The following is a 23,905-nucleotide window of genomic DNA, read 5'->3' on the forward strand; positions in this document are numbered from 1 at the left end:
AGTTCAGGCCTCCAGTTTTAACGTCAGGGCTACGAATCTGCTAATGACAGCAAACTGGAAGAACATCCTGAAAGCAGGTAGGGGAAATGTGGAGGGGTAAATTAACCTGCAGCCGTGCAGCCTCCTTTCGTTCACACGTCCAAATAAACGTGGGATTTCCACGAGCAGGATCGTACCTGCCGAGAGGAGATGCCCACAAATCCCAGCTGTTCGGTAGTTAAATGTCACGGTGGGGTTTTTCAATCCAGCAGGCTGCGGGTTTCCTCTCCTTGCAGCTTACAGCCCGCTAGCGAGGCAGGGCAGGTTCTCGGCAGTCTCCCAGCCACGGTAAATACTGTTTCTGTTTGACGAAGACAATGACTGCCAAAAGGTCATTTAATATCAAAGCCTAACCTTTTGCGTAGGTAAAGGGAAAGATGGTTTCCCCTGTTCTGTCTTGAAAATCCCGAAGAGAACTGATCTGTGGGATTCACAGGGTTCCCTAATGCTGCTTTTACTGTGTGTCGGTGGAGGTGGTGAATAATATTGATTTGGGGGAGCAAAGAAATATTCAGCTAGGCACCATCTAAAAAGCATCATTGTGGTTATAGAAGGTCCTCAAGAATTAAGGGTTGCTAAATATAATGAAGTATGTAAAAACACGTGTGCAAAAGGTGGGTTCTTTAATTTAATTTGAACATTTTGCATCCTAGGGGCAAGCGTGCTTGCCAGCGGATGTCAACCAGGAGAAAAATCACCCACGAATTCCTGGCTGCCATTGTATTTTGCAGTTTTGACGATGGCTGAAAATATTTTCAGTATTAACTCTTCAGATGCTTCTCTATCCAGCTGAAGTTGTTTTGGACTTCCCAGTTTCGCTATAATGAATTTTACTTATTAAACGGGATGAAAGATACTTCAATATCAGACTATTTCCCATGAGGGTTAAAAATGTAGGGATCTTTGCTCCTATTTTCCTATTTGCAACTCATGCACTTCCTTTTTTCTGCATTGATTTCCTGTGCTTGTAGGACCATCCCTGTGGAGGGGTCTTTATCGTCTGTCCCTTAAGAGTTTGAAACTGAAGGTGGAGATTTACTTTTTGGCCTTCGTGTTTATGGTGTTTGAGAAGTTGGCATGATGCATGCAAATGAAATCATTTTGTGAGATTGTTTCATGAAAGCAAATCTTTCAGAGTGGGTAGGGTGGAGCGGAGCCATCTGCTTAAGGATACACCAGATGAGAGCAACCATCGGTGAATTTGTTAAGTGGAGAGCTGGAAGAGGCAAGGTATTGCCTCAATGTTGGCTATGGGGTATTTAAGCTCCTTAGCATCCTATATTGATAATACAGACTGACCATTTCTGCTGAAAAACAAACACATTTGAAGGTTTGCACAGTCAAAACGTGTGCGCTTCTTGGATGAGATTGTCAAAGACAAATTACGCATTAAAGGTCGCGTATTTTCTCCGACTCGAGGGCTGCCAACCTGCTCGCAGTCCAACATGCCCCAGGCTGCGTGCCCGGCAGTCGTTCTGCACACCCCAAGAGGAGGAATTGCATTCACTTGTGGTCGTTTCAGTCCATCATTGTTGAAATTTGCTGTAAGCAGCACAACTGCAGGATATTCAGTGTTCTGGGGATGAGGATCAGATGGTAGATGTCTCTTGATGTTTGCCGAAAACACATTTTTCTGGACAAATGTTTGATGAGCCTGGTGGTTTTTTTCTCTACCTTACTTCCTAAATCTGTGAAAATGCAATTAAAATCAAATATATATAGTATTTTTACATTCCCTGGGTAAAAAGAAAGTAGAAGACGAGCTTTGCCCCGTGTTTTTTTCCTCATTTGCTTGAAGGGATAACAAGAGTGAAATATTCCCAGGACTTTTCCCATTGGACTGGAAAGTAATCCCATTAGGACGGGGCTATCTTACCCACCAGCTCATGATTCCTGTTTGGGGTGGGCAAATCTGCATGAGAAAATCATGAAAATAGAGATTCCCAAGTAAATGACCTATACATTTTATATATAAAATATAAGATACTTCTATATACTCAATAAAATGGATGGAAAGAGATGTAATTAAACATCCGATTATATCACAGCTTGAGTAATGAGACAAAATTAGGGCCTTACAGAAGATTTTTGTGGCTTATTATGTTCTCCACTCCGGTTTGGAACCTGCTTTGTCATCAATTTCAATTTTGTGTGTAATGAGAAATAATGCGACCGCATTCGGGAGGTTTTTAGGTTTCGTGGTTATTGGGAAAATTACATGAAAACATACAGGCTAATATAGACAAATGCGAACTAAGGCTGGAGGCAATGAACCAAGCTACAGCCTACATGCGACTATAATAGGAAAATCCTTGAGGCCATCATTTTAGCTTTCTGATAGACTCAAACGGCAAAGATGTTATTGAGATCCATCAGCAGAAAGGAATATCAATCATTAAGGTCACGGGAGAGCGGAGCTGATGTTCGTACGAGCTCCGTGCTGCCCGGGGCTGGCAGCAGCAGAGGAGATGCTCTGTTTGGGGAGGAGTAGTGGAGTTAGTTTGGGCCCTAATTCTGATACTGTAACTCATCCGGAAAATCTTTAAAAATAATAATAACGTGTTAAAACAAAAATACTTCAGGTGGAGAACTGATGAGATGGCTGCCATCGTATCGCGGATCTTCATGGCTGCCGATCAACAGTGAAATATTTCCCAGGCTTTATTAACATAAAACTTGATAGAAGTCCAACCTGCAATTTCTGTAAGTTCATATCTGCTCGTTTTTTAACCCAACCTGTCCTTTTTCCCTCTACTGGAAGTTGGCCATCGGAGTTTTCCAGCGAAAATAGCAAATTCCCTCTAAGAGTTGTAAAGCTTCGTACGGTCATGAGCATCGGGTGCTTTTTTCTCCTTCATCTCAGCTTTTAAATTTAGTGTAAAAGCTCCTCAACATTTTTTTCTCAAAGGTTTTTGGCCTTCAACATACTTTCTGTTCATCCATACTTTTTTTTTAAAAGGTTTTAGTTTCTTTAAAAAAGAAAAAAGGAAGAAAATTAAACTTTAAAGAGAATAAAGAAGAAAAGCAAGCTAAAAAGCAAGGTAACTCCTCTTGCCAGGAGTTGGACTCGATCCTTATGGGTCCCTTCCAACTCGTGATATTCTATGATTCTATGAAAAGTGGGTTTAGTAAAGTAGCCAAAGGATGCTACACTGATTATACAGGATTCTTTCAAATCTGATTTTCAGTTAAGAACCCAAAAGATATTTGCTACCAAATGCTGGTGTTAAAACAGTAAAAGCTGAGTCATGCTTTCAGGAGCAGTGTTAAAATGAGTGTATCTTGATTCCAAAGCTTTTACTTCAGTTTCATTATCCGTACAAGAGAAGTGACGCTAAGGATGACTTTTTAGTAGACGTTCGTTTTCTTAGGCACAAGAGCGAAGCTGTGGGTTGCTGCCAAGCGTGCATGCAGTGCCTCCTGATAATACAAATTCTGATGCAAGTCATTAAGAGAGGGGGGGGAAAAATAGGAATATAAAAGGAGAAAGGCAAACCCACCACTGCTACTTAGTGGGTTTGCCCTTGGGAGAGGCATGCAGAGCCTGAATCGTGCAGTTTCTGTGCATAATTCTGTGAGTTTTAGTTGAAAAATTGGTTGCCGTTGAGGTTTCTTACAGCTTTGCTCCTACCCGGCAGGGGCAACGGTTTTGTGTTCTCAACACGCACCACGTTGATAAATTGTGTTCCTTACATCCCCCAAAGCGCAAGGGATTTTGATTGATACACCTAAAACCCAAACCGTTTTTCCTAATATCTCCATTAGCTTTTTTAGCTTTCCTTTTTCTCTCCTGTACATTTTTAAAATTACCGGGACCTTCCAGGGGCAAAGCTTTAACCTCCTTGTTGCAGGATAAACCCTTTTATTTGCGTGCGAGCCAATTTTTCCCTGTAACAGCTGAATATGTGAAGTGCTGATGGGAGGAGTGACAGCTGTCAGAGCGATCGGTATCGTATCTCAGCAGCCGAGTACTAAAGAAGATGAGAATTTAGTCCTGTGCATAAATTAAGGTTTGAGCAGTTGCCTGCAGGATGAAAGAAGCAGCCCAGTGCCTCCTTGTTGTCCTGCCTTAAAGGTGTTTTTCTCTTTTGAAAATAACAAAGTTTCTGCAAAAGGATGCTCGATTCCTTGCTCAGCACAGAGCCTGTTTTTCAGTCTGTTAGATCCTGTGCAAACCCTCAAGGAAGGAGCCATGCTTTGTGTGTGAAGGTGGTTTTGACCCACAGCCCGTGAATTCTTGCTCTGTTTGAGCAGAGAAAATGAAATATATATATTATTAAAGAGGGGTCAAGAGCATTACTTAAAGGAGCAAAGACTAATCCCGGTAATACAGTCGGAGCCTGCAGGTTTGGGATCATACCGGTAGGACCTTAGGGTTATAGATGACAGCTTTTATTTCTTCTGTAAACTGCTGAGAACACGAGAGCTGCAAAAATGATATTGCACTGCTTGTAAATATTGTATCTGGAGGTAGGAGATAACTACATGGGCGAGTTTCATTCCTCGTGTGGACGTTCGTTCAGGATCTTCAGGTTATTAACGCCCTCCTTGTGAAAAAGGTGTTGCGGGTGCTTTCATCCTGCTCGTGCTCAGGATAACTCTGGCTGTAGGATGTCCTGTTTGGCTCGAGTTAACACGAACACCCCTCCTGTAACCTCGCTCATCCGCAGAAATAGATGCAGCTGCAGGCTGGTTTCACACGTGGACTCAAAGCTCAGCTTACCTGGCAAATGCAAGGACTTCACGTAGCTCCTTGGTGCACAGACAGCTTTTAGAGTCGCGCTAAAAGGCCAGGTTGCAAGTAAGATGAGCTGTAATTATTATTATTTCCTGATGCAATCATATGCTGAGATCTGCAGAGTTTGTGCTAAGAGACGGTGAAGGGTCAAAACAGTAAAAAGTACCAACATTTTAGAGGTGCTACTTGTACAAAGACACGAAAACTGTTTGATACGAGGCGTTATCACGTGTATTGACATCTCTGTCCTAGAGCGTCTGGAGGTAGGTCACGCAGGAAAACCCCGATAACTCAGGCAGCTGCCAGGACCATGTTGGGAAGTGGCGATAGCGAAACGAGCGGCCGTATTTTGGAGGAGTGACTTTGGGTTTCACATCAAATCTGGGATGTGAATAAGACTGCCAGGGGGGATGGGTACATGCTTGTGTCTCTGTGTATATGAGACGCATTTGAAAAGAGTGGTTTCTTATGTCAAAATCCATATGACTTTGCGTTCCCGTGTATATACCCGAATTGAATTTGGCGAGCAACCTATTGACGTCGCAGTAAAACCAAATTTTGTACTTGTGTTAATGCTTTGCTTGTGTAGTAGGCTTTTATTCACCTGAGCTTTTCTCCACGTTTTTAAACCATCACACGCACCCGTGCACTTGACACCAGCTCATTTGGGGAAAGTGTTTGGAAACCGTGTTGGTACCTGGGTGCTTCACCCCAAGTGCTGATCATGAACTCGCTATCCCAGCGCGGGCTGCAACTCTACAAAGCCCACCAAAAGGTGGGCAGGGTGGACATGGTGCTGCCTTCCCGGCCTCCTGGGCCATGCCCAACCTTTCCAGGGGGCTGAACCTGCTGAGATATGGCAGCAGGGTAAGGGAGATGTTCACCCGTAGGGCTCCTGGCATCAACCCTCCCTGCAGAGGCGACGGAGCAGGCTGCAGGAGGCCCTCTGGCTGTGCACCAAGGTGTTGGTAGTTCATACAAGGCGGACTAGAAGCGCTTAGAGGAGCTTGGAGTGAAGTTCCTGATCCTGCAGCAATCCAAGGTGAAAAGTCAGCCCCTTCCTTAACTTAACTTTCAGAGCATGTTGGCTCTGAAAGCTCTGCGTGGACAATAAGGTCCATGTATACAGACTATAGGACAATAAGGTCCATGTATACAGACTATAGGACAATAAGGTCCATGTATACGGACTATAGGACAATAAGGCCCCTTCCCAAGCTGGACTTGGCAGCCCTCGTTAGCCTGCAGCCGTGCCCCAGTTCAGGAGCTGGGTTATGGCCCAGCACCTTCGGTATTTGGTGCACAACTGCGTTTTGCTGAGCTGTATGTTTACAGGAGGGGGGGTTTTCAGTAAGCCTGTGGATATGCAGATATTCCCTGGGACCAGGGGGAGAGGCTGGATGATGCATTCAGAGCACAGCGGGGCATCAAAGGAGCTTCAGCAAGAGTTAAACAGCACATCAGGAACTTCTCCGAGTACCTAAAATAGATGTTTTCAAACGTCTCATTTTGAATCAGCCTGTCTAAATGTAGTGAATTCAAGAACTTTGAAAGAACTGTTTGAAATGTCTGAATTAACAACGTTACTTTCTTAGTAAATGTCGAAATAGTTGAAAGTCGTGGAAGGCTGGAGGCGAGCTGCTGGTGCGCGAGGTTTGGGAAGGGCAATGGGGCTGGGTTGGGGACGGTCGCCCTGGCAGCCACATCAGATAACGTGGTTTTCTGATATTTTAACATGGTTTTCTAATCCTTTAACGTGGTTTTCTAATATTTTGACCCATGACCTGGAAAAAAAATGAAAGCACAGACCGAATTCACAGCTCACACAAACACGTTGCTTTGCGAGAGCAGGATTGATCCCCAATCAGGGGAGCTTGAGCTGGCCACGTGGATGTGTACCCTGGACAGACTGGAGGCTTCGCTGGAAAATACAGACTGGGGAAGTGTTGAGAGTCGAGGCTGACCAGCCGAGCATCGCACCCAGCACGTCAAGCAGCAGAAATGGTTGTGTGATTTTTGGATTTTGTAAAAACAAGACCCTTGAATAAACCTAGCACGTCCGTACCTGGTGCCGGGGAAAACACCGCTGAAGAACTGCATCCACAGTTCACGAAGGAGATTTAAGTGATACAGGCATCCAAGGTGAACCGTGACATTGGTTAAAGGATAGGAAAAGATGCTGAAGATGAAAGAGCCCCTTTTATTTCTTTGATCGTGGTCTGTAGGTGTCTGTGCCAAGAGCAGAAATACAATAATAAAGAGCCTTACAGTCTACCTGACAACAAAATGAAGAACATCCAGCGTTGAAAAAGGACAAGTTTAGACTAGAAGCAAGATAACGTTTAAGAAAGCAAGAGTGAGTAATAGAACAAGGTGCTGAAGTCCGTGGTGTGGTTTGTATCTCTAGGAAAAACTGAATGAGATTCCTAAAATATACGCAGTAATTCAAAAGTCAATTAATTTACAGAAGTTTTACTCTGATTTACATGCAAGGTCAGGCTAGATCAGTTGCCAGCTGCTTTAGCGCTGCCCTTGTGGAGGCGTCTGGCAAACAAAAAGCTGTGCTCACGGGTCCTGGAGCAGGTGACGTGGCTGCTGCCGAGACAACAGCTCCTCGATTTCTGTTCGGGTGAGCGCTGCGTGGACACCTCCGTGCCTTTTATCCTCGGTGACCTTGGATTACCTAAAAATCATTTGCCGCTTTTGCGCGTTAATCGAATTAGAGCGCGCTGGTTCTTTTCTGTTTGATCTAATTCAACCCCCCTCCGCCAGAGCGTGAGTGTGCTGGAGCGCCTGTAGCTGCTTCGCGTCCTTTCGTGTGCGCTCAACTTCTGGTGCTGAGAGCAGAGGTCGTCCTGTGCCAGGGCAGTGCCTGGAGAGGGAGGTTTGAACCAAAAGCATCCTTGGGCTTTTGAACCAAAAGCATCCGTCAAGGGAGACGAGCACTGAAACGTGTAAATTAGAGCTCTGGCATCAAACCCTGCAGGCTGCTGCTATCCTGTGCTTTACCTGGGGGCTCTGAAGCCAGCAGTTCCTCATCCATCTTTCCATTTTTTGATGGAAGTGGGGACTTGTAATTACTTCTTAGCAATGACGTCTACGTTCCGTGTCCTGTGTAGCTTAGTCTTTCAACCGTGGCCCCAATCTTTATTTTCCATGGTGCATATTTTGAGCTTTTGACCTCAGTCCGTGTTAATGGTTGTTTGAATGAGATGGCTTGAAAGTTGATGTTTAGTAGGAGTAAATGAAATAAGAGTCCTCCCATTAACTTGTTGGGTACATGAAAGTATAGTAAGCGTCGTAACAGGCTGCAGTAATGTGTCCAATACTGTGTATTGCTATAATACATATTCTGTTTTATTTATTTCCTCCTCGGTTTCTCATTTTCTTCTCCCATAAGACAACGTGATAAGAAGGTGATCGAGGCCATACAGATAACGATCTCAAAAATAACTACCTTTTCAGCGCGCTTTCTCAATACGCTCTTCTTGTAGCGTGACGAAGGGTTGCCGTTCTTTAATACTGGACTTTTTCCAGCCAAACAGCTGCCCCCCAGAAATTTCAGAGGCTGTTGGGCAAACAAGGCAGTGTGGGATTCGAGTGGGTAAGCAGCTTTATGTACACTTGGGGTTGTCCCGTAAATGTTCCTTAAACTTGCTTGGGTAAAGGGTATCGATGTGTGATCAGTTGAGGTTATTTCTTTAGAAGAGAAAGTAGTTAGGAGACCAAGAAGAGAGGAAAGCAAAGAGGGGCTGCCAGACTTCTTTCTTTTTATTTCTTAGATTTATTTTTTTTTTTAACACTTCCAAGTGTGGAAGAGGTGCTCAATGTTGAGAGTGTTTATTTTCACATGGTTTTGGGATGTGACCATGAGGCTGGACAGGCACAGGTCTATGTTCTGTCCGTGTGTGGACTTGACTGAGTTGCTTAGTGAATCCAGTGACCTCTACTTACTGTATAACTTCAATTCTTGTGGGTTTTATTGGGAAAACGTGCTGATGAATTGAAACACTGCGTCAGCCAGAAGTTTTGAAGGCACCTCCTGTGAGCACCTAAAGGTGAGAGCATCTCCCAGGGTGTTGTAGTTTTATTTCTTCTTCTCACGCTCGCTGTTTTCGTGGCCCTTTGCTAGGCTCCTTCCAGTAAGTCCAGGTCTCTCTTGTACTTTGGGGCACAGAAAGTCCCAAAGTGAACCTGGGAAATCCGTATGCAGAGAGGTGGCTGTCGGTGCCGCCTACGGAGGGGAGGGAGTCTTAGATATGCACAAATCTCCCAGGGACATCTATTAATTACGCTGGCTTTTAATTATCTGTCACTGATACTTTACATGACCTTGAGCGAGTCATTTACTCCGCGTGTGTGTGTATCTATCTGTAAAATGCTTGTGAATTATTTAATGCCTACAAATTGCTTTGAGATCCCAAAATGAAATGCATTATCGTTGCAATTACCGAGCCTGGAAGCGTGGTGTGTGCTGGTGTCAGCCCGAATCTCAGCAAAGAGCTCCGGAAAAGAGCGTTCGCTGGTCCTCAACACACCACAGGGAACTGGAGAGCCACAGTCCTGCAGCCAAGGCCAGCACTTATTTTCCTGTCTAACCACAAACACATCTTATAACCGGGTTATACGAGTTGAAATTTTGCCTCTCGTACAGGTAAAGAAGAGGAAAGTTGGTGGTGAGGTCTTGAGATGTTTGTTTTTTTTATGATGAGACAGGTTGGTGCTCAGTTACGTTGAATTAATAGTTTAAGTAGTTATCTTGAATTAATTCAGAGCCATTGTATCCTTCCCTTTCTATAAAGGCAAGGAGAAAAAAAAAAACATTTTTCAGAGTTTAGTTTTCCCATTAATCTAACGCCCATTTGGGCTACCCTTAGGCAAACAGACAAAATACTTAGAAATAAATAAATTGTGGAGATAATTCAGCTATTCCTGTATTTTTTCAGATTTTTTCATGTTGTTTCCCAAAAATCTAGCTAATTGTCAGTGTTGTGTTAGCCCTTAGCCTCCTGTGTGCTGCATGTGCTCCTGGTTTACAGGAGTTGACAGAAATAACGTTAATGCATCCGAAGATAAAGTTTGACCCAATACACAATTATGAAATGCTCGTTTGTTCCCGGGGCAGATGGTACGTGGTCAATAGCTGTTGCCTGCACCATAAGTCATAAAGGCAGCAATAAAATAAAATCTTTAGGTATTTAGAAAGTGACAGATATCTGTGACCTTAGTTTTCTCATCGCGGGCTGTGCGTTATCGGCACGTCACATAAAAGCCACGTTTATTCGCATCCTGCTTCTGTGGCCTCCAGCTGGGCGTGCCCGTTGGGGAACTGGGTCAACATCTGTACCTATCACAAGGGACAAGGATGCTTTGGTTCGTTTTTGTGGTTTTTCACTCGGTCGTCATATACAAAACGATGTTTTACGGGGGAAGAATCCTCTCTCCACGCCTAACTTCTTTACAAGCGGGGAGAAGTTTGGGCAACAAAACAAAATTTGAACCGACGTGGAGACAACACCGTATTTTCCTCATATATGCAGTGTCGCCTTTTCCCCTGTGCTGGGGTGAGGGGCCGGCTCCTACAAATCGATGAGAAAATCACTGTGTTTATTTAGATAAGATCAAGAATTTTACCTTCAAGTGTAGCGCAGGTCATTGTAGCGTTACAGGAGGATTTCTGCCTTTGGGAGCAATGCTAAGCTTTGCTTTTCACTGTGTTTTCTGGTGTATTTATAATATAGTAAGTGTGGTTTCTGGTGTATTTATATATATTAAGTATTTATAAAACTGAAACAGTGTTTTTCTCTGTCTCATCAATGCGCTCATTAATAGAAGAGCATTCAGTAAGGTAGGCAATAAAAATCAAAATCTCGTCATTAAATTATTATTTTTCATAGAGTACAGCAGATTAGCAGCTTTTTACTTGGCTAAAACTGACGGTTCTCTGCTCAGAAAGAAAAATTGCAGCTGTTTTCTGCCCTCTAGTATCTAGCAGACTCAGTACCAAGGGGGATGCACGTCATCGTGTAATAGAAGGCAGAGGAGAGAGCGGTTTGGCTACAAAGCCCTGATGGAGCTGCACGAGTTGTCTGCACACCTTCTCCACCTCTTTCATGCACCCGTGACCACGGTGATGTATCGCTTGAATTTTTGGTGGCTCAATTCTTTTTCTCTCGGGAACCACGAACTGCCGCTCTTGTGATTCTTTTTTTTGTAGTAACGATAGAAGCTGACCTTCACGTGGAGAGCTAAAGAAGCATGAAGACAATCTAAATCATTAAAGAAGACAAGCAATACCTTTATTTAGGTGAAGAATGAAGTTTTACATGGAATAACAGCGTCATTTTTCTTTTATTTCTTCAAGGCTGGTCTGAGGGGAGATGTATTGATATCATATTGCCTTCCTGAACGTCAGGTGTAGAGTATAGAGTCAGACAAGGGTACCGAGCTGTGGCGAGAAATAAGAAGATGAGAATTTTAATCTAGTTTTTGAAGACACATTATTGGGTATTTATTTATTGCCTCATACTCTTTCCAAAGAGCTCTTGTATATTGTAACAGCGTTCACAGGACCTTTTTCGTAACCTGTTGAAATGATACAGCTCCCTGAATTACCACAAATAGTAGAGCAGTGAAGGCACATGTAGGTCTGTGTACGAATTTATCCAAAAACCAGATTCTCCTGATGTTTGTAGAGCTGGAGGAACTGCGTTGGCTTGGAGTTGGATCTTAGGACAGGCACAACCTGGCCTGTTCACTTAATTGTTCACTTAACGTGACTTTATTTTAAACCCATGGCTTGTGCAAGCTAGCAGTGAAAAATACGAGGGCCCTTTTCAAAGGATTGGGATATAGGAGATGACAAAGGCACCCTTTAAGTACACGCAATTGAAAGTCTTCCCATTCTGCCTGCTGACAGGGTTGGGCACTTGCTGACAGCAGTTATCTTTCTTGGGTCAGCAGGAACACATTCCTTATTCAAACATGCAAAGGGAAGACACTTCGCATTAGAAAATGCTGACATTTCTGAGTTAAAATTGCTTCCTCTTGTCGCAAGATCAGCTGTCATCTCGCAAAAGGTATTTCTAGAAATAGGGAGGTCATCCCAACACTCCACGCTAGCTGTTCCTGCTGGCAAGGGCTCGATTAGTCCCCACGTCTCTGCTACAGGCTCATTACGACCAGTCTTTGACATTCTTTGTAATAAATGCAGCCTGTTGTGCTCCTGGGAGGGGAAATCCCATTTGTTTGAAGCAAGGCTTGAGACCCCAGAACCCACAACAGGTTTCTGCAGCATCGCAGGATTCCCTCGGAGCCCCCCCGGAGCTGTCGGGGTCCCCTGGTATTCTATTAAAACCCCAAATCTCGTGGACATCTTGTATATATGTCTGTGTTAACCTTTTGGGTTGTTTTTACTTCCCTTTTTTGGTACAGCACATAGCATAAAATATCCTCAGTCTGAGACCGGGGCATTTTTATATGGCCGGGTTGACATGAAATAATGAAAATGAGCGCTTAGAGAAGCGTTTTCATTCTGATAAGGTATAAAAATGGAGCCTTCTGAGTTTTCATTTTAAATTATTTTTGTCTGAGGATAGGTTTTAAGGCTTTCACTCACAACGGGGCAAAGGACGATATAAGGATACCGTAGCGCAAGGCTGTTGAAATCTCGCTGAACTCGCGCTTTCCACCAATTCAGAGAAACCTTCTAAAAAATATATATAACTTCGGTGAAACCTTGTAAGATTTCTGGTGGGAAAAAATGCCTGCGGTTTCTTCAAGTTGCTTTTATATTGCCATAATATAATTAGAAGGAACATGAGAAACAAGCAAGTATTTTCATTTCCTTTACAGCCCAGCTCGCCAACCTCCTTCTCGTACGCTGTGCCTTTGAAATATTCAGCACGGAGAAAAAGAACAGAGCAAATACGGCAGCGCCTGACGTTTATTGATCTATAAAATATTTATAGAATGTGTATTTATAGTGCTTGGCATTTTATATGTATGCATACGTATATATACCAGGAGCCTGAATGTGTTACATCTGTCAGCTTTGGCGTGTTATGGTGTCCTTATGTGTGGCGTCTACCTGCAAACCGTGATGGTGTCCTTTGAAAATAATACATCTACCCCGCTGCGTAAAAGGTTTGTGAACACAGTAGTCGTTAAATACATTTGTTCTGCGTGGAACTCGGCGCACAGATGCATATACTGAACATAAACCCTTGAGGAAGCCAGTAGCAAGCCAGAGATGGGCAAGGTGAGCGGGTGCACAGCTTGTGGGGTGCACACGGGTGCAGATGTGAACCATGCTGATCCTCTTAACCGCCCAAGACACTCCTGGCATCCTCTCCTCGCAGGGGGTGACAATCCCTTCGACGTATACACTCTTAACTCCTTTGCTCACGTGCCCTGGTTGCCAAATCTGTCTCCGGGAATGTATTTACTGCCCGGAAAGCTGCTCTCCTCTCCTTGCTTTAAGTGATGTGGCTGTCAGAGGGATAACCCGGGTGTCTGGACACCTTCCTTGCCAGCCTGAGTCCTGCAGGAAATTCATCGCCTTGAAGGCAAGCGTGTGTGATTCCAGCAGTCTAGAAAAATGCCAGCAATTTTTTTTAAAAAATAGAGGGAAATGGGGAGGGGAGCAGCAGTGACCCCGTGCTGGTGGAGGGAGGGAAAGCCTTCGGGTCAGGGTCCGTGAACGTGTGCGTCAGAAAGAATAACTGGCAGGAATCTGTGAATTACAAGCCTCTAAATTAATTACAGGCTTCTGGTGACATGGCAATAAACCATTCTAATGAAGATTGAGTAGTTTATGGTTTTGTCAGAGCTCTGAAAAATTGCGGGGTTTATAAACTGCGTAGATAGCGGGGGGTTTGGTGTGAGCTTATTGAATAAAATATACTGGTGTAAAGAAGCTAAAAATGAACATGTGAATTTGATTGCTGCTTAATTTTTAATTCAACTCTTTGTTACACAAACAGCTTGTTTGCTTTTCCTTGAACCATGCTATTCAGTGCTGATTATTCTCAACTCTGCCACTGTGTCTTTTTGTATGTCTCTAGTGTATCTGATGTTATTTAAAAAGAAAACCTCAATCGTCATCCTCATTACTGGTGTTTCCCTATCAGTGATGCTTTTTTTTTTTTTTTTTTTGAAAAACCCGCAGAATTTCCTGCGTGCTCCTGTAGCTGTGTGGTCTGGAACCTGTCGTGCCCCCCCCCAAAAGCAGGCAAAGCCTTCCTGATCTGAACACGCCTCTGTGGGAGCCTCTTCAGTAGGAAATTAGGCAGCTAAGTTAATCAGGACAGCTCATCAGATTTAATTTGTGCACACTGGAGTTGATCCGAACCGGATTGGGAGCTTCTAGGTATCCAAAAGCGTTACGTGCATGGAAAATAAGGCTGATCTGAAAGGGGACCAGGGAAGATTTGGCAGGGGAGTGATGCTGAGGGGCCCAAGGCTCATGCTTATTTGTGTAGGTAACTTAGCTCTAAAGCAGAAGCAATTGCTAAAAATTAAGAAATAGCTGACATAGTAGTCTTGCGGTCTTATTTTGATCTAGTTTTTACGCATTATATACAGTTTTTAAATAAAATAATCAAATTTTCTCCAAAATACTCCTACCTCATTGTGCACGCAAGTTTGGCGAGCCCTCCAAGGGTTCGTCAGGAGCGTATGATTAAAGAGATGGCACCTCAAGGACTCTGCTTTCATTTATTACCCAAGCTGGAAACTGTAATGCCAATAAGGGCAAATAAGTGATTGCAGGCAGAGTTTTGTGGGTAAGGTTGTTAAATGCAGCTGTGAAGAGCACATCTGCGTAGTATTCCTACAAGATAACGCTTCGGTCACTTGCACGATGCTTTTCCTGTTGCAGGTGGTTGGCTTGACTCATGCTCTTCTTGCCCCATGAGACTTTAAGGTCTGGTGGACAACTGGAAGACGTTAGTCTCAATGGAGACTGCTCTAAGCCATACCTAACTGGTCCAGAAAAACTGGGGGGAGTACTTGTGTCCTTTAACCTGTACCTTGGATTTCTTCTCCCCGTTTGTGAGGCTGGCGGAGCCCTACGCGATCAAGGAAGCACGTGGAATGTGCAGAAATAAGGAACCAAAGGAAACCGTACTGGAAACTCATCGTTTTGTTGGCACAGAAGAGTTCGAAGACTAGAAAGCACGAATCCTCGTAGTAAATAGGAAGCTGGAAATCAGATCCTAAAATGCTCTTTCAGTGAACATGCTCCTCCTTTAGCGCCCAGGGAAGCTGCAGAATTTGGTGGTTTAATTGAGGAGTGTGCTGAAATCCTTGCAAACCTGGCGTCCGAATTAGGGATGCAAGGGCAGCCTCTCCTGTAACATTTCTTAGCTTCTGAGCAATTGATTTTATAATCTTCACCTCCTTTTAATTTAGAGGGGGTTTTTAATATTACGGCTTTATAAATATTATAATCAGACAGCAGGAGTGATGGCTCAAGAAAATACAATTGGATTTTCTGTCTGAAATGATAAGTCGTGGATGGTACTTGGAAATTAATCCTTTCCGGCTTCCTGGGGACTGTGGATATTCAAAACAGAGACCGTCGTCCCCCTGGAAAAGCTGGTGGGAATGCCCATGGGCTGCTGGCTTTTGGTGGGTGCTTTTCCGTTGGATGCGAGGGGAGTGGGCTCGCCAGGAATGTGACGTTATTAGTGGTTTTCCTCCAATCGCTAATTTCTATCATGCTAATACTACAATAATGATGAAATGAAATTAGCGTATCATATAGCATACTGAAAAGCTGTGAATACATTATAGTAATGCAAGGCAACAGATAATTGCTAGCTTAATAAGTATTCCTTCTCAGCAAAGATAACTATTTTTTTCTTCTTCCATCACTGGGGACTGATTTCCTAGTTATTGATTATCTCTTCATCTTCTATAAACTCGGTCAGAAGTCCTGGTTTAGATGAAAATGTCTCTAAATGCTTCTAATTCTGTGTCACTTGTCAATGGACTCGTCTTATATCTGTATGTACCTTGCCGTATGTTGACTTACAGGTCCTTGCTAAGTTTGCAGTTGGCATCCAATCCTTTGAAATGAATGGGATTTTGTTACCCTCCTTCTCACTTTTTATAGAATTTTGTATATTATTTTTATTTAGTTAGTTTATTACTATCAAGTTACTTGTATAAAATTTTACTTTGTGTTGTACGCGTTGGAAAACGACTTGCGTGTCTCCTGAAGTGAAGTTCAAATTTTTTCTTTCGGCCAAAAAGCAAACAAAAACCTAGAAATGAATATTAAAAGCAACTATTAAGTGCTCTCTCTGGAATAAACGTTTTCCCTAGTATTTGCTTGTTAAAGGCTGAAGAGAATAATTTGAATTACAGATGTGTTTCTACCTACTTCTGATATTTTTCAGGCTTATTGAAGTTATTTACTTGCTAAACCTTTACCTATATTTACTCATTGCCGCTTTCATTTTTTTCCCCCCTCTTTTTGTAGTTCCACCATGGTTTTTAGTTCGCCCTGCGAATCTTTACGCCTACGAGAGCATGGACATCGAGTTTGAATGCGCCGTGTCTGGCAAGCCCGTCCCTACGGTGGAGTGGATCAAGAATGGAGAAGTGGTCATTCCTAGCGACTATTTTCAGATAGTGGTAATTATCTGTTTGGTTTTTTTTTTTAATCACTATATGAATGGTTGATATTTTTTATTAAGTTGTGAAATGTGTTCTGATACCTGACCCGATCATTGCCTTCACAAACTTGGAAGCTTTCCCGAAGAAAACAACATTTCTTGTGCCTCCTAGTGCGAATAAGGAACATTGCAGTGAGATGTGTTATAGCAAGTTCATTGATGTCGTCTCCCAGATTTAAGGAGATTTATACGCTTCTTTTGGCAGAGATGTAACAGTTTCTGATCCCAGTCTAAATTATTGTTAATAACGTTGGTTGCCACGTGCTAAATGACTTCACTTACTAAGTATTGGCCTTGGAATAGAAATACCAGATCTCTTCTCCAAGGAAGTCAGACTCACAGGATGGTTAGGAATGACCAACGAGGGCTATGGTCAAGTGCAAAGGTTCATTGATAAAGACAAATCTTAGTTTCTCCCTTAAAGTAAAGATCTTTAAAATTTCAAGGTGCTGGAACGAGGATTAGAGAACATGTTGCTGGTGCTCCATAGAGCTACGTGAGCAAAAGATGCTTTTCATGGTAATTTTCACCTGATGAGTCTCCCTGCAATAGTTTCAGATCTGTTTCAGGAAATGTTTTGTCTAACTGACGGTTTGGGGGATGAGAGGAATTATTTCTTACGTTGATTTTATATAAATCAAAGGGGGTTAATAATGAGAAAGGTTGTTTGATATAATTATGATTTTTAAAAGAGAATTGCTGCACATTCTACCCAAAGTAACATCCCCATGCAGAACTCCAGCCCCTTTTAGTTTAAATACAACTGTTACATAAGCTTAGTTTATGCTGAGTTTTTCCAAAAGCATTGATCTCCTCAAAGCACTGCCACTTGTAAGTGAGCTGAGACATTGGGAAAAGAGCCCAAAAAAATCTCAATGACTGTGAAGATGTCCACAGGCCGTGAGATGTGACCTGTTCAGGGCTTGGTTGAGTGCTAATTTTTCACCTTGTAACAAATAACATCTTTTAATTACCAATCAAAAAAGGTTTCAATGTGGTTTTCATACAGGATAGATATATTCTGCCATACACAGTAGTAAGTTCAATTTATTTTTTTTTTAAATTATACATCATTGCTCATTAGAAAGCAGCCAGAAGCATTAAGCTTCCAAGGAAAGGAAAGCTCTATTGCTGTCATGGTTATGTGGTGGATGAAAACTGTCTCACTTTTAAATTGTTGTTAATAGAAGGCACATTTCAGCCAGAGCACACCCCTCACTTTTTTTTTTTTTAACGCAACATAATTGGTTTCTGCTTGTGCTAACAGAAGTTAAAAGCTAAATCTCTCTCAAGTGGAGTAAGCGCATAGTGACCTTTTCTTGAGGATCTCCAGGCCTCAAGCCATCAGGAGGAGGGTTCGACCTTCAGAACAGCATTTGTTCAAAGACACAGAAGTTGAAAGTTCTTCTAAATCTTCCCTGCAGCTAAGGGCCAAGAGAAAATTCAGAGCACTAACCAAGTGGTTGGCTGTAATTTGGAGCATAAGTCTTGAGAAAGGTGTTGGATGGACATTGCAACAAAGCGAATTCAACCTCAGGGCCGTAGGAACCTTCCCTCAAACAAAATGCAAAGATATCAAGTGTCGAGAGATTTCTGATGAAGATGCTCGTTGTTACAGACCTTGTCCTTAGATGACTACGCGAGCTGGGGCTGAGATTGCATACACAGTGCCTTTGTTTCACAAAATAGCTGTTCTGTAAAGGTTTTGTAATCCTCGTTCACGTTGGATGGTGTTTTTCTAATTAATTCTCTTCCTTTTTTTTTTTTCCATTTTCCATATTTCTCTAGGGTGGCAGCAACTTGCGGATTCTGGGCTTGGTAAAGTCAGATGAAGGATTTTATCAGTGTGTAGCTGAAAATGAAGCTGGAAACGCACAGGCCAGTGCACAGCTAATCATCCCAGAGCCTGGTAAGATGCAAAGGACACAAAATTGCAGATGTAATTAATGCTATTAACATAAAAATCCCAAGCGAGCAGCTACTATTCTTTATTCTCTCTTACTTATCCAGCTGGCTGGCTGTAGTTAAAAGTGTGTCCAAGCTCTCAGATACTTTGAGACATTTTGTTCACTGAGGCAATTACAGATTCTGGCCTTGTCCTAGAACTGACTCTGGAGGCCAACTAAACCTGCACAAAGAGCCAACGGCGATGCCTCACAGTCTGTAGGGGAGCTTTGTCCTCCTGAAATAGGAGAAGATGGTCATAAATGGGTGAGGTGGTGGAATAAAACAGTCCATAAGCATTAAGGGATTATATATCTAGTTGTGTTAAGCTTCTGTAGAACGTTTTGTCTTGAGGAAAGGAAGAAAAAACATTTTGGCAGTGGGATACCAAGAGCAGCCAACCACTGAGAGGTTTGGTAAGGTTTGTGTCTGTATGCTAGAAGGACAAATATTGCTCTGTTGCTCCGGAATTAACAGTACTTTGGTTGTAGGGACTGCATTATACAGGAGCATAGGTGTTTGGGTTTACTGCATTACGTTTTTTTTAAGCCAACAGAAAGATGTCTTCATCTTAAACCAGATGCCATGTAAAACATGGCTAAAAGCCTTTCAAAGTTTCTGGGTTGTAAATGATTAACAACCTGCGCCGGGCTGCAGGATGCACTTGCTGCTTCTCATAGACGATGCCAGGAAGCTGAGGGCAAGGGAACGCGCAGAAGCATCGTTCGTTCCCTGATTTGGACTGGGAAGAGCAGAATCTTTGCAGTCATGGAGTGATGTAGCTTGGTGGGAGAGCCCTGCCCTTGTGGGATCCTGCCAGATGAGTGTTTCCCTCGTCTCTGTGCAGTCACCAGAGGTGCTGATGAGGTTATCTTTCCTTAGGGACAAAGGTGAAAATGAGAAAGCACTTAGAAACTAGATTTCACGGGCGGAAAAAATGCCTGTGTGATATTGAGGAAGGACAGCAGGGATCAGCGAGGCATCATCCTGTTCAAAACCAACCTGTTCCCCTTCAGATCTCGCCGTGGGGAGATGCAGGGTTGTTTTGCCTTTGCTTTTTATTTTCTTTGGTTTCTTTCAAGCTGAATCTGGCATTCAGCTCATGCACTTGAATTACATTTGCATGCACGAACATTTGAAGGAAACGGGCTATCTGCTACCGTAGGGAGGTTTAATCTGGCCTTAGGATCAACCAAAGCAAAACTGGGTAACTCAGCGCTGCTCCCACCTTGTCATCGCAAGTGAAGTGCTGTCAGGAAATTTTATACGCTGTGTTTGTGTTTATTACATCGGGCATTGGATTAAAATAGAAGAAAATGAAGAGCAAATCCTAAAGAGCTCCAGGACGCCATTGCAAACTGTCTCCATTTCCCTTTTTAAGTGATGGATTACTTTTTCCTGGCCGTTTAATCAGATCTTCAAACAATGCCACTCCAATTCCTCGGAGATGAAGGGCGGGGGGGGTGCGGCAAGCACAGCTGGTGCAGGAGCCAGCTACAAATGCAGATGAAGTGGTGGGGCTGGGGGGAATATTTCTGCTTTGCTCAGGTGGGTGCTCAGCGGGGGCTCCGGTGGGGGCTGGCGATGACCCGGCAGCACCTAGTCTTGGTGCTGTGGGTTTTTTTGGGAAGCTGGAGAAGTTTCACTGTGATCATTAATAACTAGCATCCCTTTGGGGAGCCATTTCCGTGGAAAGGGCATAAATGAAGGCGTAGAGTTATCAGAGTTTGCGTTTTCTGAAAGCCAGGGTCAAGTAAAGCCTAACAGTGATTTATGCCCCAAATTTACATCAGGGTAAAATAGTTGCTGTTTTTTGATGATTCATAAAATTACAGATAGTTATTGCTTTTATTAATTGCAAATAATTTGGACCATGCTGAGAGCTAAACGTATTACATATGTTATGTTGGAGGATATTGGAAGTTTAATGCAGGTGAAAGGATATAATCAGCTCATACCATCGTTATTATGCAGATGTGTAGGTTGACATCCACCGTTGTGACCACCATTAACTGTAGGACCTGAAGGAGCAGCACGTGAGTTGGCCCTAAAGCAAGAATAAACGAGCTCCCATTGAGACCGAGCGCGTCCCTTGTAAATGCTGCGCTGCTAAATTGGAATTAGCCAACACTGAAATGAGAAGTGAAAGCCAAATGGGCTGCGAGCTCCCGCAGGTAATAGCCTCCGCTTTCACTCTTCCAGATGTGGCTGTAGGAGGCTCCAAACTATTTCAGTAGGCGTTGTGCTTAGACTACAAAAAGCCCGCGAGCTCCCTGAGAAATATAAAATCTCTGTCCTTAGCTGAGCTCGCGGCTGGAGGGGCGCTGTACTTAACAGATCGTTACGAACTAGGGTGAAAGAAGTGATGGTGGATGGCTTGCGATACACACATCAGACAGCAAATCAAAGTGCATTTGTCGATCCCAGCACCCTTGGGGAAAAGGCACCCGGGATTATTTCTTCTCCCGTTCCCTTTCTTTCCCATTAACGACCTTAATGCTAGACCCGAAGCGAGAGACTGCTCACCAGTTTATAATAAATTTATGAACTGCAGCTTTAAATACTTATTTCTTTAAAAGTCAAAGCAATAAATAAGAGAGTTTGAAGGATTTCTCTTCTGTCGTAATCTTCAACCAACGTGTCCTGGGTTTCTCAGGCCACTTGGCTGCTTGCCGGCCTCTACTTCTGCCTCGTGACTCTACCAAAGAACAATTACTCCTCTGAACCTACAGGCATGCGTGATCCTATTAAGAAGGTACAGGAACAAACCCTACAATACGTACTCCTAATACAGGTACTGAAAGCCAATTCTCAGCGAGAAAAAGCAGCTGAAAGAGATCTCCGTTGGCTGCCTTATTTTTATAACTGTATAAAACCCGTTATTTGCACACCTAGAAAATGAGCAGAGAACAGCGTGGTGGTGAATGATGGACACGCATAACTTTAGCTGAAGAGAAGATCCCCGAGGAAAATCTTCCCATAAAGAACTTCCAGGCAGTTATTTGCTTTACGCCAGCAGCTCCTCACTGATCCCTCCTTCAGATATTCAGAGGATGTATGGAGGGATTGTTTTATTCTAGCAGGTGAAAGATCAGATAAAGACAGCCCTGAAATCATCAATGTGTGCATACAGCGGGATAATTATTAGCTACGTTTCTGCAATAAGTTCCTCGCTAGACAAATCCGCAGCTTAGGAGGATAGGCTCGCTCGGAGACTGGCAAAAGCGCTGTAAATCAGCCTTCGCCCTTGGCATTGTAATGCTTGAGGAAGTCCAAAGCTGGACGTTGTAGGGAGATGGGGAGGGTACAGAGAGCTGAAGCTCTTGGGAAGATCCTTGACGGGTGAGCCCCATCGAGCTCCAAACACCACTGCTTGCGCTCAGCTGTGCGTGGTTCAGTTTCTCATTTTCGTCACATCCTTTTTCTTTTTAATTCCTCTACTTACGAGTTGTGCGGCTGCTTCTCGTCGCACGTTTTCAGCTTAGCAGCTTGCAGATGTAACGCTTTTGCGCGTGCAAGGTCTTCGCGAGGACTTTGCATTTTTGTATAATAAGACTTAGAGTGGGAAACTTGTAAATTACTTTTCCTTGACAAAGAAACAGGGGTTGAATCAATTTCCAAAAATCATTTTCCCTGAATTCCTATTAGAAAACCATTCTGAGAGGCATCATCTCCCTTTATTATGAGTCTTACTTCCTCCTTAAGAAATCAAAATCTATCTCCTTGCTAAGAAACGGAGCTAATTTTCTCATTAAAATTCAGATTTTTAGTTTTTGCAGGTTTGTTGGAAGAGCCAAACAACATACATTAGTCTTGCTTCTGGTTAGTCTTAAAACTAACCTGAAATAGAAAAGCATGGTTTTGAATATCGGGAAAAATGAGTGAAAAAAGTAAGGAATTGGAAGTTTTTGGAAGAGGTTAGGCAGGTGTATCTTCGTGCTAATAATCCTGGTCCTGCCTTAGCATGGGAAGCTGGTACATGCTGCCTTTCCAGTCTGCTCTCAACGCCCTGAATTAGAAATAGCAAATTTCCCAGAGCTCCTTCGTGCCGTGGAGGCAGCTGCGGAGCAGAAGGAAGAAGCGCGGGGCTATTTCAAGACTCCACTTGCAAATTTCGAAGTTGAATGCGTGTATGTACATAGAAATATAATTTTTTTTTTCCTAACCCAGACAACGGCAACTCTGCCGGCATGCGAAATTTATTTTCTGAAGGCTTATTTATTAGGCTGCCAGGGATGGCCAAAGAGATGCTACAGGGGAAACCTCTGGCAGCAAAACAGCAGCAAAAACACCTAAGGACCTGCACAAGGCTCGGGGTTGGGGAGGAGAATGACCTCCTGAACCAACATTGTGTGTTTTCATGCTGAATCAAGAGCTTTAACTTCCTCATTTTAGTATGCACAACTGGTAAGCTGCTCGCATTTATTGCACTGCGTAAGCAGTAATAATCACGATAATGGTAAGAATAAATTCGGTTTATATGCGTTTATGGTGGTCTTTGCCATAACATTATGACACCTTACTGGGGATTTATAACAGACATACGCAAAAATACGAAATCAGCAGAATATGTTTCTGGTTTAAAAAAAGAAAAAAAAAGGTATATAAAGGTCATCCTAGAAACAGTAGAGGTGCCCCGAAGACTGACCAAAGCTCTGCAAGGGACTGTCTTGGAAGACGTTTAGAATTTCTCCTTCTGCAGGTCTTCATGAACAAGGTAGGCAGACGTTTTCCAGGAATAATAGGCATATTTTTAACCCTGCCACGGGATGTTGGAAAGGTTTCCTGAGTTCATTTCTGGTTCTGTTTTCTTTGGATTTAATTGAACTTTTTTGGAAACTTTCAACTGTAACAGATTCAAGAACTGCACAGTGGAAATCAGGCAGGGAGCATTATATCCAGAGGGGTTTTTTGTTGGTTTAGTTTTTAATATCTGGAATTATTTTAGAATGTAAATGTGTAAGTCTAAGGGAACCATTCGGGTCACTTGCGATCAGATTCGGGGATCTGATGCCTCTGGTTTGGACCAGAAAGGTTCTGGATGTAGGGACCGGTGTTGTGAGAAATGCTCAGGTGTGAGCACCGCCCGTTGCCAGAGGTCTGTTCTTAACGGCAAGCTTCGGACACAGCAAATGTAGGTAGGGGACGCTTGTTCTTGTCCTAAAAATACCAAATATACATCTTAGTTCTAAGGTGGTGGTTAGATACACACAAACATTTGTGTTTCCTGAATCATTTACAAACGTCTTCGTGTTTTCTTTAAAAATTAAAAAGAGCATAGAACAAAAGAGTGATCCAAGCACAAAGATTCTGTAAAGACATGACAGATTTTTTCAGAAAACACTGCGAAATTTCTTGCATATAAGAGAGGAAGACCTACTGTCACAAACACAGCTGTGTATTAAAATTGATTTAGGGTAATCTGAATAAAAGACAGGGGAGTAATAATTTCCTATAGAGCTGTTTACAATTTCCAACCCAGCCTTCCCATGATTTTGTG

At 43.0% G+C, this 23,905-nt stretch overlaps 1 protein-coding gene across 7 annotated transcripts in view; it reads left to right on the forward strand.

Moving 5' to 3' along the window:
- LOC310888631 (netrin receptor DCC) overlaps nt 1-23,905 on the forward strand; it is a 414,661-nt gene that overhangs the window by 223,346 nt on the left and 167,410 nt on the right. For all 7 annotated transcript variants that reach the window (XM_083815528.1, XM_083815525.1, XM_083815526.1 and 4 more), the window contains 2 exons: nt 16,266-16,420; nt 18,250-18,370. In XM_083815528.1, coding sequence (XP_083671654.1) covers nt 16,266-16,420; nt 18,250-18,370 — 276 coding nt within the window. The remainder of the gene's footprint in view (nt 1-16,265; nt 16,421-18,249; nt 18,371-23,905) is intronic.

Source organism: Anser anser, assembly GCF_964211835.1.
Source record: "Anser anser genome assembly, chromosome: W".
In the NCBI taxonomy this organism is placed as follows: Eukaryota; Metazoa; Chordata; class Aves; order Anseriformes; family Anatidae; genus Anser; species Anser anser.